The 18,827-nt window shown below is 39.9% G+C and overlaps 1 protein-coding gene across 2 annotated transcripts in view; it reads left to right on the plus strand.

Annotated features, from left to right (window-relative positions):
• The window catches only part of LOC124292524 (cytosolic carboxypeptidase 6-like), a 135,060-nt gene that overhangs the window by 9,214 nt on the left and 107,019 nt on the right, over positions 1-18,827 (plus strand). For both annotated transcript variants that reach the window (XM_046729643.1, XM_046729644.1), the window contains exons 5-9: positions 3,284-3,500; positions 12,388-12,523; positions 13,956-14,070; positions 14,515-14,626; positions 17,020-17,222. In XM_046729643.1, coding sequence (XP_046585599.1) covers positions 3,284-3,500; positions 12,388-12,523; positions 13,956-14,070; positions 14,515-14,626; positions 17,020-17,222 — 783 coding nt within the window. The remainder of the gene's footprint in view (positions 1-3,283; positions 3,501-12,387; positions 12,524-13,955; positions 14,071-14,514; positions 14,627-17,019; positions 17,223-18,827) is intronic.

An 18,827-nucleotide genomic window follows, 5' to 3' on the forward strand; every position in this document is an offset into this window, starting at 1 on the left:
CACGCAGGGATTTTCAGACTGACTGCATTTGGAGAACAATGGATATAATTTGTGATGATAAGCATACGGGTAACACTAAATTCACAAATGGAAAATAAAAGAAATTGTACAACGAAGTGATATACATAAAATATGCCAGATTTTAGATAATATTTTACTTTATTAATGATATGGCAACAAAACAAAATGTAATTTAATTGAATGGACATCTTAGCACAAATTATCTTAATCATGTTATTTTATACTCACTATTTCATAATACAAGTACACATCCAGTCTTCACTGTAGTTTCAATACATATGAAGCTGCGTCTCCTACGCACGTAAGTACACTAAGTGTACCTGCAGACAAATCATCCTTCACAACATACTCACTGCCCAACATGGCGGCAGGTAAGATCGCTTGGCGATTATTCCTCTCGAATTAGCAGCCTTCCACGTGTATTCAATCAACATTATTTAGTACACTGATAAACTTTGATGGTGGATATACATTCAGTGCACTGAATTTGCTTATTAATGCCTATGTGTTGAAGAATAAGCATTTTTAAAATCGCGTGAGGATGTCGGTAACTCAAAGTCTGGATGTCGGTAACGTGCAATGAATGATGCTGGTAACTCATACTGTCTTGCTTTAGTCGGTAAATAGAAATTGTCGAGTTATGTTTAAACACAAAGGAGACATAAATATCAGTTCTTATGTTTTACACTGATGTGTACTGCTGCCACATTAACAGTATGAGCGACTTTTTCTGTGCACCGGAGAATTGTTGTGGCGTTTCATTGAACTTGAATGGATTAGATGTGTGTGCCCATTGTCCATTACGCTGAGAGCTTTTTCTCTCTCCTCCTAAATTCGGACATTTGACAAGCTGATTTCGTTGCAATATTGACGTTTAAAAGACATTTTACATTGTGCATTTATTGGGTAGGGCTGAATATACAAAGCTATATAGTCTGTCAACCTAAGTTTAAGGACTGCATATTTTGAACCTGCAGGTGTCTGTCACCTGTCAGACATCAATTGAACCCATGCCCAGACTGAGTTGATCAAAACAATCAGGAAAAAATAAAGATACTAGTAGTTATAAAGGTAACTTTTTTAATAGGCGATCACCGTGATATCAATAATAGGTTCCTGAGGTCACGGACAAACATGAGGGTACATGTAAACACTGTTACACTGAAACGAATAACAAAAAAACTATTGCATATTGCACCTGCAAGTGCCTGTCACCTGTTATACATTACAACAATTGAACCAATGCCCAGACTGAGTTGATCAAAACAATCACGAAAAAATAAAGATAGTTATATAGGCAACATTTTTAATAGGCGATCACCGTGATATTGATAATATGTTCCTGAGGTCACAGAGAAACATGATCATACATGTAAACACTTTTACACTGAAACGAATAACAAAATTAAAATATTGCCAAAATATGAAGTCCCTAAAGTTAAGTTGACAGACTATTCAGCTTTATAAATTCAGCCCCACTCAATAAATGCACGCTGTAAAATGTAATTTAACTGTCTACATTGCAACGAAATCAACATGTCAAATGTCCGAAATGAAGAGGGACAGAGAAAAAGCTTTCAGCGTAATGGACAATGGGCACACACATCTAAATCCATTCAAATTCAATAAAACGCCACATAAATAGTGTGATTAAACACACCCTGCTTACATGTAGCAGAAAAGTCGCTCATACTGTTAATGTACATGTAGCAGCAGTACACATCTGTGTAAAACATAAGAACTGATATTTGTGTCTCCTTTGTGTTTAAACATAACTCGACAATTTCTATTTACCGACTAAAGCAAGACAGTATGAGTTACCAGCATCATTCATTGCACGTTACCGACATCCAGACTTTGAGTTACCGACATCCTCACGCGATTTTAAAAATGCTTATTCTTCAACACATAGGCATTAATAAGCAAATTCAGTGCATTGAATGTATTTCCACCATCAAAGTTTATCAGTGTGCTAAATAGTGTTGATTGTATACACGTGGAAGGCTGCTAATTCGAGAGGAATAATCGCCACGCGATCTTACCTGCCACCATGCTGGGATGCTGGTAACGTGCGTTACCAGCATCACCTTAGGTACAGTGATACTGGACTAGGCGGATTTCATTCAGTTTCTGTTCTGACATAAGAAAAGACAACATCTCAAACACATTTGGATGAGCCTTAGATACGATCTTCTTAAGACGTCCATGCCACCCTTCCAGATGGTTGTTCATCCGTGGGCCGGTTGTCTCATGGTGGTTCCATGAGTGGACTGGCAGATCACCTTCAACCCAGAACGTCATATAGTCGGCAAGCTGAAGACAGCGAGGGTTGTATGGCATATCGGCGAGGGCGTTGAGCCATACGTCTTCAACCTATAAGCAAAAACAATCAAAACAATATTAGTTTATATATAAAATTCAGAAACGTGGAAATATTATTATCTTATTATTTAAGAAAATGGTAATGAGATATTTACGTTATTGACTGACACCAAAGGCAGTACAGCAGCACGCCGCACAAAACTGGTGATGTCTACGTCCTGATTGTAGATCGACTGCAAACCAACTGCCTGTGTCTTCTTCCAAATACACTGGGTGTAATGGAACAGGCAGCCTTTCCGGTCGGCGGTGGGGAAATTGGTCCTAGCGGCGTGAAGTCAGAATGAACGTATACTGTAACTGTTGGTTTGCCATAATGAGAGTGATGAATTTGAAAGTATGGACAGCATAATATATACCCAAATTGCTGAGTTTGTGTTCACTTATATTAATCAGTGTCAATCAATGTCAGTCAATGATTGTCAAGACAAACTAAGTGAGTTCATATCAACTTTATTGATTTCAATCATGTACGTGAAAAGGGGGTGAGTTTATATCACCTATTTCATTAGATAGTTCAGAATTTAGTATAACCCAGAAAGTTATTCCCTTCAAGCAACATGCACAGTCAGCCCCCCCAACATCAAAGGATTTTTACTGTAATAACAAATGTCTACTTCCCGGTAAACACCGAAATTATAAGAGACTTGTTTGGGCTAGTCATGGAAAGACTGATCAATACTTTGTTCTCAAATACTTTGATTTTTATACTGCCTGTTATTTCAACATTGTATAAGAAAAAAATTAAGTAAAGAAAATGTTGTAGGTCATATGCAGGAAAAGATATATATTTTTTCAAATCTGGTAAGGAATATATATTCATATTAACTGATCTGAACTTTTGTTTAATAGGTAAGTAAATAAATGATTTGTCTTTTCACAGGGTGAGAATCCCCGCCAAGCATGTATATTATTATCGCTGCCCTGACCATCGAAAGAATTATGTCATGTCCTTCGCTTTCAACTTTGACCGAGAGGATGATGTCTATCAGTTTGGCTATTGTTACCCATATTCCTACACCCGATTACAGAGCTACCTCGACAATCTCGAGAAGAGAAACTTGGACTTCTTCAGCAGGGAACTACTTTGTCTAACAGTGGTAAGTTGTTTACATGTTGTGACGGGATAGCCTAGGTTACACCAAGATATATTACCTTCCACATCAACAGTCTATCCATATCAAATGGGTGTAGTGATTGGAAAGTAGTGATGTTTCCTGTCATGTGCAAAGGCTTTTGCATGAGGTACAGCTTGCCTAACAACTGCTTGGGATGGCTGACTAAAGTGGAAACCTGTTGTAAGTGAAATGTTTGCAGGATGCAAGAAATATTGGCTGTGATGTCAAGAGATATTATTCTTAGAGTTAAACACAGTGACAACAAAGCTATTGTTGATTTCTGGTGTTGATGTTGCTGGAATATTTAAAAAAAAAATAAATAAATAAATAAAATATGCTAAATGATTAGATCACAGTAGATCAGCATAGAGAACTGTTAGTGATCCAATTCATTTTGTGATTCTAGAGTCACAGTACATCATATACCACAATAATTATGTTTTGTTGCTTTGCATGAGATTCCCCATGACAAGATCTACACGTTTGTGTTTAACTCACATTTAGGATTGTGTTATAACACTATACTGTGAGATATATCACCATGTTTCATGAGGGGTAGTAATCTAAAGAAGGCTGAGTTATAGAAACAACTTGGCGTGGTGGAAGGAAATCTTTTTCTTGCACTTTAGTAAGACTGTCCTTCTCCCAGACACTGGCAAATGCCCATTGTCACAGTCCAGCAGATGTCCAGTGGGTAGGGTTACACTTATGGCTATGTTGGGTTGTTGTCATTTATGTGTCCATTGATATAATGAATATTCACACTGGAGCCATGATAGCATTTACAATGATAGGAATTCGGAATGGGGAATTTTTGTCATATTCTATTATATTTCAAGAATAGTTTCTTTCATGACATGCTATTACAGGAAAAAAATAAATCTAAGACAAATAGTTCTTTCAGTGCTTATGCCCTACAGATGTGGCTGAACCTAGGGTGTCAGTATCCAATCTCTGAATAAGTCCACCAACAGGAGGATATGGTTGTTTTACACTGTCACCTGTGGTTGTGGAGCGTGTGATAACATGTGGTTTACAGTGACCAGACTGTACACGTGCCCAGTAAGTGTTGGAGCCTGGGAAGATCCATGTTAGAATTGGTCTTCTTGACCTATGTGTGTCAGAGGGGCGTTATGGTAGCCTAGTGGTTAAAAGTTTGCTCGTCACGAGGAAGACCTGGCTGCGATTCCCCACATGGGTACAATGTGTGAAGCCCATTTCTGGCGTCCTCTGCCGTGATATTGCTAAGATCGGCGTAAAACCATACTCACTCACTCACTATGTGTGTGTCATAAGATGTGACTAATGGGATCGGGTGGTCACGCCTGCTGACTTGGTTGATACATGTCATCATATCCAAGTTGAGTAGATCGAAGCTTATGATGTCAGTCACTGGGATGTCAGTCACCGACATTCAATTATTTACCAACCGCTGTCATATAGCTGGTATATTGTTTAGTGGGGCTATATACAACAAACAGAAAGTAAGTCTTTGTACCTAGTATGAGTGCTGTATTTTCACACATCAGTTACATAAGGTACATGAAGTGACAGGTGGGGAAACCCGTGAAGATCCAGGTTAGAATTGATCTTCAGTAACCCATGCTTGTCATAAGAGGCGACTAACGGGATTGAGTGGTCAGACTCGCTGACTTGGTTGACACATGTCATTGTGTCCCAATTGCATAAATCAATGCTCATGCTGTTGATCACTGGATTGTCTGGTCCTGACTCGATTATTTACAGACCACTGCCATATAGCTGGAATATTGCTGAGTGCGGCATTATACAACCAACCAACCCAAAGACAGGTAGGGGACCGAGAAAGTCTGCTAGCCAGAATGGTGTTTGAAACTTCCACAAATTTTCAAAGTCCTACCAGCCTCTCGGGATACCTTTAACATTAGTGAACATGGCTGAAGCTGTCCCAGAAACAACATCAGTTGTTGTGACAAACAGAATTGAAGAAATCGATCTATTGAAATTTACAACCGTTGTTTGTGTGCAAGTGTGCTTTGTGTTTTTTGGTTCTAGTCCAGAAATTCTGTAGATAATTGTTGATGGAATATAGCTCCAGGTGTCAAGTGCTTTGTCTTTTACTGTTTAACATACATCTTTAAAACAAGCAGTTTAAAACAATAATATATTGATAATGTATTAAAACTTAATAGAATTGTGTGCTTTGTTTCATATTCAACTATGGAAGGAGTAAAACAGTTTGTGTCATTCATGAGATCAATAACATTAGGCCATTCTGAATATACTATGTTTTCACCACTACCAAACATGCTACACATCATTTTCATGTTCCAAGTGCTGAAACTTGGCTATGAAAAACTTGATATACATTGTAATAACAAAAAACTTCATGCTTCATGTGAATCAGGTCGACATTTAATGTACCTGGAAAAGTATGTTTAAACAAAAAAAATAAAAATTTAATTGCTTCCTGTAACTAATTATGTGAATATTGGGATACAAATTGTAATATCTAGTTTATTGTGGTCTTATCAAACTGAATGATTTGTTGTGCTGCATTAGTTTGATGACATCTTCTTTTATATTTGAATCCTCAAACCAAATTTAGGTTTTTGCAATTATGTAAACAGCTCATGTATATATTGTATTTATGTTTAGATTCACATTCCTAAATAGGAACGCAGCACGTGTTGAGAATTGGCCACCATTTGCAATACAAGCATTTGTACCAGTGATGGAGTTTTGTCTGAAATCACTCGTCATGCAGGCACATGTGGTCAACTACTGATAATGGCATATTGAAATTTCTCTGCACAATAGCTTCCCAGTTTCACCAGGCCCAATAATCAATAATTTCTTTATTAATTCTATATCATGACCTTGGCTGGTTCTCTTGGAGATCACTCACTCATGACCTAAACAATGTGTGAAGGCTCCGTCGGTTTTGTGTCTTGTTTTGATTTTAAACAGATTTTATTGATTCATTAAGAAGCCAACTCATTAATCATGTGTGCGTTGAAGTTAACAAGTGAATAGTTTTTGTCAGTAGAATAAATTCAGAGTATTGAGGTACAGAATTGATTTTTGCTGTGTGGGAAAAAGGAATCATCAGGGTTATTTTGACTGGTAACATGCTGTTAAGTATTGTGATCTGTGTATTATGGTGTGGAGATATTTCAAGGTTGTTATTTATGTGATGTCTCAACCCAGCTGCAGCATGGTGCGACAACTTAGATTCAGAGTGGTTGTCAGTACTTGTAATTAATAACATGCTGATAGGTATATAGGTTTTGAAATCCTAAATGTTTGATAACAGTATTGGTTTTGATAATAGGTGATAGAATATTTGGAAATTGTTAGCATTCTTTTTTTTCACATAGACATCTCAAAATAGGGTAATTAGTCTCAGATTTTTTGTGGAAGTCATGTAGAAAATTAACATTACAATATTTGTGTATTTTAACATTACCATCCAATTGCTTCACTCTTGCAGGAATATTTAGTAGATAGCACATAGGCTACAAGGATGATTGATTATCTACCCCAAGGGAATCGATTTTGCAGGTTTTAAGCCAAGGGGCATTAAGTCATGATGGAAACAACCCTATATATGCACTTATTTTATATATTACCATGAATTACCTTTGTGCTATTTCATGAGAAATTGGATGAAGAATGCTGGCTTCAAGATAACCCAAAAAATGTTTGCTCGGTCAGATAATTATGACAGTAATGTCCCATGTAGATTATGCACAACGGAATCAACTTCTGTCATCCTGATTATTTGCTCCCGTATGTGGGGTACACTTAAACCATTTAGTCGATACAACACTCGGATACATGAACAGAGACCATATACCTTTGTATCGCGATATTGTAGCAGTTAGGAATAGATGTACCGTTGTGCAGAGGGAAGTAGGTGATGAATATACTATTCACAATTTGAATTTAAATATCCAAGCCTATTGTAAGCATGGATCCTTGCTTTCAGTATGTCATTGCATCTTCTGGATCCCATACCTGCTATTGACAGGTGTTGTGTACTTGTCAGTGACTCGTTCCTTGATTTGCAAAATGGTTGATTGGTGCCATGAAAACCATTTTTAAGGTTACTCATGTATCAAGTGCATACGGTTTGCTTTAAGTGGCTGTTTTCCTAAAGATGTGTTACTATATCATTATTTATCCAGTTTTAGATGGATACAATTTAAAATTTAAAATTTACGTTTAAGTAAAGTTGAGAATTTTTGTGATCCTTAGCAAAGTGTGAGTAGCATATATGAAGAAGGTAGCTCCCATAGTTTATGAGAAAGAGAAAACAAAAATGGACAAATTGGCATTTTTTGTATATATTTCCTTGTTACTGTTTTGAGAATCCTGGATCCTGTTCCACAAAGGAGTTATAGCATGGTGTGGGTTAGAAGGTCCATATGACTCCATTATAACATAGCCTCAGGACAGTCGTAGGGTTGCAATCACTTTGTGGAACGGCGACCTGAACAGTGTTTTTACAACTATTTCTAGAATTTGTTTAATCATCCCAGGCACAGAAAGCATCTAAGAATTCCCTGTTTGAATTATGTTGCACCAGTCAAAACAGGAAATTACCAGTAGATGGACACACAGTGACAAAACATTGCTGTGGGCTGTTATTGTAAACAGTCAAGCAATGGAACAATTGTAGACTTTCCTAGAAGTGACATTCCCATTACCCATCCCCTATGGGTAATACAGCAATGATAGAGTTGCTGTACATTGTCATGCATATTTACTGTGTTCCTCTGCTCTGTTGGTGAGAAACTCAAGCCAGTGAACATTGGCTTATGCATGGTCTTTGGTGGCATCTCTTCAATTCTGCCTTCTCAAACATCTGTCACCTGTCTGCTTGGTCTTTGAAGTTGCAACTTAAAACTTCAGTGTGATTAAGTTGTTGCATGTAGGAACAAGTCACTTCAACTGCCACTATTGCATGTAGGAACCAGTCCCTACAGCTGCCACTATTGCATGCAGGAACCAGTCACTACAGCTGCCACTATTGCATGTAGGAACCAGTCACTACAGCTGCCACTATTGCATGTAGGAACCAGTCACTACAGCTGCCACTATTGCATGTAGGAACCAGTCACTACAGCTGCCACTATTGCATGTAGGAACCAGTCACTACAGCTGCCACTATTGCATGTAGGGAACCAGTCACTATTGCATGTAGGAACCACAGCTGCCACTATTGCATGTAGGAACCAGTCACTACAGCTGCAGACTATTGCATGTAGGAACCAGTCACTACAGCTGCCACTATTGCATGTAGGAACCAGTCACTACTAGGAACCAGTCACTACAGCTGCCACTATTGCATGTAGGAACCAGTCACTACAGCTGCAGACTATTGCATGTAGGAACAGTCACTACAGACACTATTGCATGTGCATGTACCAGGAACCAGTCACTACATGTAGGAACCAGTACAGACTAGATGCATGTAGGAACCAGTCACTACAGCTGCCACTATTGCATGTAGGAACCAGTCACTACAGCTGCCACTATTGCATGTAGGAACCAGTCACTACAGCTGCCACTATTGCATGTAGGAACCAGTCACTACAGCTGCAGACTATTGCATGTAGGAACCAGTCACTACAGCTGCAGACTATTGCATGTAGGAACCAGTCACTACAGCTGCCACTATTGCATGTAGGAACCAGTCACTACAGCTGCCACTATTGCATGTAGGAACCAGTCACCACAGCTGCCACTATTGCATGTAGGAACCAGTCACTACAGCTGCAGACTATTGCATGTAGGAACCAGTCACTACAGCTACAGACTATTGCATGTAGGAAGCAGTCACTGCTACAGACTATTGCATGTAGGAACCAGTCACTACAGCTGCCACTATTGCATGTAGGAACCAGTCACTACTGTTGCAGACTATTGCATGTAGGAACCAGTCACTACTGTTGCAGACTATTGCATGTAGGAACCAGTCACTACAGCTGCCACAGACTATTGCATGTAGGAACCAGTCACTACTGCTGCAGACTATTGCATGTAGGAACCAGTCACTACAGCTGCCACTATTGCATGTAGGAACCAGTCACTACAGCTGCCACTATTGCATGTAGGAACCAGTCACTACAGCTGCCACTATTGCATGTAGGAACCAGTCACTACAGCTACAGACTATTGCATGTAGGAAACATTCACTACTGCTGCAGACTATTGCATGTAGGAACCAGTAACTACAGCTGCCACTATTGCATGTAGGAACCAGTCACTACAGCTGCCACTATTGTGTGTAGGAACCAGTCACTACAGCTGCACACTGTTGCATGTAGGAACTAGTCACTACAGCTGCACACTATATACATTGCTTAATTAATAATTAAATGTTGAAATTGTCACAGTTTTTCTGCCTGCTAGTATAGCAATGGAATCTTGAATGTTGAAGCTCTTGTTTCGCAAACCCGGCCTGTAGGCAATTTCAAATAATTAATTCACTTCATGAAAAGGTCAAAATATGTGTCCTGGAATGAAAAAATCAAGTGTGACATCAGGTTTCAGACAAAACACAATGAATAAATGATTGCACTGCAAAATTCAATACGGTCAACACGGCTTTAGAACGGGTGTTTCGCTGTCACATACATTGACGTCATGTCTCTGTCATCACAATGTAAGTGAGTGAGTTTAGTTTTACGCCGCACTCAGCAATATTCTAGCTATATGGCGGCTGTCTGTAAATAATCGTGTCTGGAGCAGACAATCCAGTGATCAACAGCATGAACATCGATCTGCGCAGCTGGGAACCAATGACATATGTCAACCAAGTCAGCGAGCCTGACCACCCGATCCCGTTAGTCGCCTCTTACGACAAGCATGGGTTACTGAAGGCTCATTCTAACCCAGACCTTCACGGGTGTCATCACAATGTATGACACCAGTGTATCATGATAGTAGCGTTTTGACTCAACAAGGCCAGGTTTGCTTGTAGTTTTACTAAGGCCAGAGTTTTATTGTAGCATACTAAAGAGTGTTTGGTGTTATGGGTAAAGTTATGGTCTGAGTTGAGGCAAAACTCCTGCCATACATACATGAAACGATTTCAAGCATCAATATTCCAACATTAATCATGTTAAAAACATTGGACTCATGGCTACTGGTATTACGAAAGAGGTCTTTTTTTTCCCTCATGGCACTGCTTTTATTATTTAGAGATTTGGATCTATAGAAAGCATTAAATTTTGTACAAATTTATGGATTTTTTAGTATTTTGAATGATTTTGATTTTTAGAATTTTTGTCTAATGACATTGACCTTGCATGGATGCTGGTGATGCCAAGTAAATAAATGGCCATGGTACTTGTAGGAATTACATCAAAATCTTCTCCAGGAAAAGCTGGGTTCAAGAGAATACATTTGGTATTTTGGCAATAATCTTTGAAAGAACTAGGATGTTTAGAATTCATAGATGAATTAAGTTGTTTATAAATGATTAACAGTTTTCCAATTCTTAACAATCTACTTCAACCCATCCGGGCTAGGACTGGTCTTTAGTAGCCCATGTTTGTCATAAGAGGCGACTAACGGGATCGGGTGGTCATGCTCGCTGACTAGGTTGACACATGTCATCATATCCCAAGTGCGTAGAACGATGCTCATGATGTTGATCAGTGGATTGTGTGGTTATTTACCATATAGCTGGAATATTGCTGAGTGCAGCAATATACAACCAACCAACCAATCAGATGTTTTCTGTGATATATACACTGTGGTTACTAAAGGACAGACGATTCAAAGGGTTTTACAATCTTCAAGAGAATGTAAGGAAATGTTTGTGTCTGTAAGTTAAAAGTCATAGTTTGCAATACATTCAGCATGGAAAGGTCAGTAGATGTGTGTGTCTGAGGTGTGTTCCCCAGAGTCTGCTTGACCCCGTCTGACATGTTAATGACTCAAGCACACTGTTTAAAATACAAAAAAAATATTGCCAGACTGCCGTCAGTACTGATAGACTGTAGAAGATAGAACACCTGACTAAACTCATTAAAAATACTGCAGCTTCTGATTTAAGCTGTAAATTTTGAACTACGGGACTGAAGATGTACCCATCTCTTTTCCATGGGGTGTGTGGTGAATTGTCTGCTTCCCTCAAGTACATCTTGATCAACCTGTGAAGATCTGGGTTAGAACTAGCTTTCAGGAACCCATGCTTGTCGTAAGAGGCGTCTAACGTGATAGGGTGGTCAGGTTGTTTGACTTGGTTGGCACGTCATCGTATCCCAATTGTGTAGAACATTGCTCATGCTGTTGATCACTGGATTGTCTGGTGCAGACTTATTTACAGACCACAGCCATATAAACCTGGAATATTGCTATTCCAACAACCAAACCAAACATTTTGATCAGGAATAGGAGGTTGGTTGCTTCAGATGTATTGCAGCCTCCTCCAGTGTGTAAAAAGATGTTCCCAAAGTCGTGTCTTAATAGGACAAGAAGTAAAGATTGAGGTGGTACTTGGTTTCTTATGGTCAAATCTTGATAACCTGACGATTCAGGCCTGGGGGGATGCCAGACAGAGTTGGTCCCTCGGAGCTTGGTTTTAGTGTCAACTGAAATGGAGATAGGATGGTTACAGTGTGTGACCGGGCTTGGCCCAGACTTAATCATGGTTTGGCAGCAGTTACAAGGGTTGGGTATTGCTGGATATATTGCTGACTGCAACAGTAGGACACCATTATCTCTCTCACACCCTTTCAAGGACATCAACGTAAATCAGATCAATGATGTAGAAATCATTGAAGACTCAGTCTATCTGTGTCCCATAAGAAGGACTTTTGAAGCAGGGATTCCTGAGATTTTGTCTGAGTAGTTTGTTGTGTTGTTTCTGCAGCAACAGCGCCGACTTGACGTGCTGACCATCACCCACCCTGACAACCTGGAGCATGAAGGGGAGGAAAAGCAGAAGACCGTGTTCATCACCGCCCGTGTACACCCAGGGGAGACACCCTCATCCTTTGTATGTCAAGGTAAAACTAACTACTGGGCCACCCTGTCTTTTGTCACATCAAGATAACACTGGCTGGTGAGACTAATGTGACACTCCCTTGTATGTCAAGGTAACAGCATGGGGAGGCTCCTTTGTCTTTTGTGCTCAGACTGACTCTCTTGTCCATTATATGTCAAGATATATCTATCCACATTGACTCTTTTGTCCTTTGTATGTGGAGATATATCTGCCAAGGGAGACTTCCTCATCCCTTGAATGTCAAGATAGCACTGCCTGGTGAGACTCCCTTGTATGTCAAGATAGCACTGCCTAGTGGGACTCCTGTGAGACTCCCTTTTTTGTCAAGATAGCACTGTCTGGTGAGACTCCCTTGTATGTCAAGATAGCACTGCCTGGTGGGACTCCTGTGAGACTCCCTTGTATGTCAAGATAGCACTGCCTGGTGGGACTCCTGTGAGACTCCCTTGTATGTCAAGATAGCACTGTCTGGTGGGACTCCTGTGAGACTCCCTTGTATGTCAAGATAGCACTGTCTGGTGGGACTCCTGTGAGACTCCCTTGTATGTAACTGCCTGAGGGAGACTCCCTTGTATTTAACTGCCTGAGGGAGACTCCCTTGTATGTAACTGCCTGAGGGAGACTCCCTTGTATGTAACTGCCTGGGGAGACTCCCTTGTATGTAACTGCCTGAGGGAGACTCCCTTGTATGTAACTGCCTGGGGGAGACTCCCTTGTGTGTCAAGATAGCACTGCCTGGTGGGACTCCCTTGTGAGACTCCCTTGTATGTAACTGCCTGAGGGAGACTCCCTTGTATGTAACTGCCTGGGGAGACTCCCTTGTATGTAACTGCCTGAGGGAGACTCCCTTGTATGTAACTGCCTGGGAGAGACTCCCTTGTATGTAACTGCCTGGGGGAGACTCCCTTGTATGTAACTGCCTGGGAGACTCCCTTGTATGTAACTGCCTGGGGAGACTCCCTTGTGTGTGCCAGAGTATAGCACTGCCTGCCTGTATTTAACTGCCTGGGGAGACTCCCTTGTGTGTCAAGATAGCACTGCCTGGTGGGAGTGAGAGACTCCCTTGTAATGCCTGAGGGAGACTAACTGCCTGAGGGAGACTCCCTTGTATGTAACTGCCTGAGGGAGACTCCCTTGTATGTAACTGCCTGGGGAGACTCCCTTGTATGTAACTGCCTGGGGGAGACTCCCTTGTATGTAACTGCCTGAGGGAGACTCCCTTGTATGTAACTGCCTGAGGGAGACTCCCGTGTATGTCACTGCCTGAGCGAGACTCCTTCATCCATTGTATATTAAGGTAATCATATCAGCAACAAAATACTGCATGAAACTATACTCACTCACTTCTTCAAGCCAGTCAGCTGTTGCTGTGAACCTGAAGGAAAATGTCAGATTTGTAATTCTACTTCACCAGAAACCATTCATATTTGCAGGTGTGATAGACTTTCTGGTCAGCAACCATCCAATTGCCAAAATCTTGAGGGAACACATTGTGTTCAAGATTGTGCCAATGCTGAACCCTGATGGGGTGTTCCTTGGGAACTACAGGTAAAATTCCTAGATGAACTTAAACTTGCAGCTGATGCTGCTCTATGTTTGTAACCTAGTATATAGTATATATCTTAGTCTACAAACGTCTTAAAATAAGTAAACCCATGAAGATCCAGATTAGAATTGGTCTTCAACAACCCATGCTTGTCGTATAAGGCGACTAACGGGATCGAGTGGTCTGGCTCGCTGACTTGGTTGACTCATGTCATTGTATCTTAATTGCCTAGAATGATGCTCATGCTGTTGATCACTGGATTGTGTGGTCCAGACACGATTATTTACAAACCATCACCAATAGCTGTAATATTGCTGAGTGCAGCGTTAAACAACAAACCAATCATGTACAAACTTAACATAAGCATATGTAGCTTCTATAGTTCTCTGTTCTCTATTGACAACTACGTATTGAATTAAATCTAGTCATTTATCATTTTTGCACAGGTGCTCTCTGATGGGGTTTGATCTGAACCGCCACTGGCTAGAGCCGTCTCCGTGGGCCCACCCTACCCTGTATGCCACCAAGAACCTGCTGATGGAGCTGGACAGAAGTGATGTAAGTGTGACACTCAGTGGAGACTGTGGTCAGGTTGGTTTGTTGGTTAGTTGATTGGTAAACGCTGCACTCAGCAATATTCCAGCTATATGGCAGTGTTCTGTAAATAATCGAGTCTGCACCAGACAATCCAGTAAAGAACACCATGAGCATCGATCTATGCAACTGGAATACGATGACATGTGTCAACCAAGTCAGCGAGCCTGACCACCCGATCCCGTTAGTCGCCTCTTACAACAAGCATGGGTTCAGGGCTCCCACAGGTCAGGGAAATTTGGCTTTTCTCTGAACGTCAGGGAAAAGGCAGGGAATTTTGATATGTTTTCAAAAGTCAGGGAATTTCGGGTTTAAGTCAGGGAAATTGAGGGTTTTGGTCAGGGAAAAATAAGACTCAGAATGTCGCTAATCAGGCATGGCAGTAGTCAAAGTCAAAGATGCTTATTGTACTTAAGGGTTCTGGCCCATATACAGGCAATACAAGTATACATACAGCACATGTTACAGACATTTCATGAAATAAATTACAGTTCAGATAAGAGATTGCTTCTAAGCATAGCATGTTTTACATAAAGCCCTAGATTACATATTACATTTTCATTTTTGGAGGATAGCATGGAAACAAAGTCACTTGAAGGATATTTTTACAGATAATTATTTGGCTTGTATTGTTTTCTTAAATCAGCATAATGTGAATTTCATCTTCTACAGCTGGGTTCCATAACAGACATATTCTTCTATGAAGCACAATCGGTTGGATTTGTGAATCAAACAATATGAAACATATTTTCCGGGTTAAAATTCCAAAATTCTGGGAAACTGATATAAATTTAATAAGAGCCTTAGTAGCATGTGATTTCAGATTTATAACACTCTTTTTTATCCCCCGGCATGTAATGCAGGGGATATAGTCCCTCAGGCAGTTACATACATGGAAATGTTTTAGACTGAGTCTCAAAAGGGAGTGATGAGCTTCGTTTCCAGAGCACAACTCGAAAACCATTTAATATCTTTCAACAAAAATTGGCAGATATATCAAACAGAACCTAAAGTGTTGCCTTTTGCTGTTTACAGATTTTTGTCATATCTATTTTTCTTGGTTTCCATGGAAACGTTTTTGACTTTGTCTAAAAAAATGAAGTTCAACTTTAAGTAACTGTCAGATGATTTGCTCTTTCATATTTGTAGGGGTCGGGGGGATTTGTCATGTTCTGATGACTTGTTTAGTATGGGAAAACACTAGTCCAAGATAGCCTAGGCATAGTAATTAACAATAGATAATTGTTTGCCATTCAAACAACATTTTTCGTTATAGACAACAGATCCACCTCTTCTAAAGATAACTATGTTAACAGATATTTTTCCATTCATTTGTATACTGTTCAAAAATATTATAAATAGTATGATGGCTATGGTGGTTCTTGCAAATTGTGAAAGCCCATTTTGGCAAAAAATACCCATATAAGTTTCATTGTTAAAGTACAGCATAGGTTTATAATATGGCCAATGTTCTGACATTTGCTGTTTATTCACAAAATTGAAAGTGGTTGAATGGTGTTCATAATCTGGTTGTCATGGTTGTACTGAATGTAAAGTTATATCTTGCATATATATTCTTTCCAAATACGCCTTTGATAATTACAACATTTTGTGATAATGAAGAAATGTGTTCCTGACTTTGAATGAAACAATTCAATTAAATCATTAGTTTCACATTTATGCTCTTTGTCAAAAGCCTTTAACATAAAATACAAAGTTTTCAGATGATATATTACTGACTTCACCTTAGAATATATATTTGATGGTCACGCTCAAATGTATGTAATAGTATTATGTGACATTGTGTCAGGAGAGTCAAGGAAATTTCTTCATCACAAATATCAATGTTTTGGTTAATGTAACAATTAATGTTAATTAACAAATATTGTGTGTATTTATGATATGTGTGAAGGAAATATCTTAACAGGGTGGTTAGGACTGACTGAAAGGGAGGAAGGAGGCCAGTGTTTACACATAAATGGTCAGGGAAAAATCTATACTTGTCAGGGAAAAGTCAGGGAATTTTGGCCTGCCATGCCTGTGGGAACCCGGTGGTTGCTGAATACCATGGATGGAGACTGTCAGGACATGATCAGCCAGATATTGGTCATTGATAGTCCAGTTGCAAATTTAGGAACTGGAAGGGGAGGGTCATCACAGTGTGACTGTTACCCTGGAGTGCGTGCAGCCAACCTTGTCACTTTGGATTTCGCCCTTTCAAATGGTGCCTAACCTAACTCTTTTTTGTCTTCTTTTATCATTCCTCCCAAATGTAACTGCAAGACCTGTTGATATCATTAGTTGTAGTAGGATCTGTGGTATGTTGACAGTTATGTGTGACCCTTGTTCCCCTGCAGAAATATGAGGTAGACTTTTACATAGACCTGCACGCCCATTCCACTCTGATGAACGGCTTCATGTACGGCAACATCTACGAGGACATGGAGAGATATGAACGCCAGTCCGTATTCCCCAAGCTGCTGTGTGCCAATGCAGAGGACTTCTCCCTTGCCAACACAAACTTCAACAGGGATGCAGTAAAGGCAGGCACTGGCAGAAGGCAAGAATTGAGTCTTTAGAATATGTAGTACATTTACAAATGATGTGTTGAATAAGAATGAGCGTATATTTAGATTCTGGAAACACATTGATATTTGGACTTGAAGGAAAATGTCCTGATCTTCCCACCACTTGCCTGAATATACTTAATAGGCAAACAGTATAAAATAAGAGAATTCCCCTTGTGTGAAGTATATGTGTAGCATAGGCACATTGTTTTGGTGGGCCAGGTATATGACTATGGCCTGTTGAGACCTTCAGCTTCTTCTTGTTTCAGTTAGATAAGATGTGGTGTTACCACCTGGTGCCCATTTAGATACCTTCATTTCATTGGTGTTTCCGTTAGAATTTGTCCATTAAATCAATTTCAGCTACAGTTTCAACAGAAAAAGGGTTTTCCAATTTATGATCCCTTACTTTAAAAGCCATGTAATTAGAGATGCAGTGTTTTCATCTGCCATCAATTGAATTGTTACTGGTTCTCCCCGGTTTCATCTGAGATGGAGGAACATGACCTTTATCACTCCATGTCCCCAGGAGGGAGGAGGACAAAATTCAGAGAAATTTAAGATGACATCAACTCCCCTTTGAACACACAATTTATGTCAGTTGATACTGCTTCAGATTTGATAACCTTAGTCATCCCCATTGCAAGAAAATTCCCACTCAACTTGATAAGACTCATGTCATCCTATCAACTCATCTCACAACCCTGAATGACATGTTAATGGTCACATTGATGGCACATGTAAAATGTTGCAACCCGTCATGACACACTTTACTGATGCAACCCTTGATGAAATCTGTTGACTCACACAACCCCTGATGAAATCTGTTTACTCACACAACCCCTGATGAAATCTGTTTACTGACACAATACCTGATGAAATCTGTTTACTCACACAACCCCTGATGAAATCTGTTTTCTCACACAACCCCTGATTTACTCTCACAACCCCTGATGAAATCACACAACCCCTTGAAATCTGTTTACTCACACAATACCTGATGAAATCTGTTTACTCACACAACCCCTGATGCAATCTGTTTACTCACCTGATGAAATCTGTTTACTCACACAATACCTGATGAAATCTGTTTACTCACACAACCCCTGATGAAATCTGTTTACTCACACAATACCTGATGAAATCTGTTTACTCACACAACCCCTGATGAAATCTGTTTACTGACATAAAATCTGCTGAAATCTGTTTACTCACACAACCCCTGATGAAATCTGTTTACTCACACAACCCCTGATGAAATCTGTTTACTGACACAATACCTGATGAAATCTGTTTACTCTCACAACCCCTGATGAAATCTGTTTACTGACATAAAATCTGCTGAAAACTGTTTACTCACACAACCCCTGATGAAATCTGTTAACTCACACAACCCCTGACGGAATCTGTTTACTCACACAACCCCTGATGAAATCTCTTTACTCACACAACCCCTGATGAAATCTCTTTACTCACACAACCCCTGATGAAACACAACTGACACAACCCCTGATGAAATATGTTTCCTGAGACAACCTCTGATAAAGTATAGTTGTTGATACAACCCCTGCCTAAATCTGTTTACTGACACAACCCCT

Source organism: Haliotis rubra, unplaced genomic scaffold, assembly GCF_003918875.1.
Source record: "Haliotis rubra isolate DU_JTF1 unplaced genomic scaffold, ASM391887v1 Scf52, whole genome shotgun sequence".
In the NCBI taxonomy this organism is placed as follows: Eukaryota; Metazoa; Mollusca; class Gastropoda; order Lepetellida; family Haliotidae; genus Haliotis; species Haliotis rubra.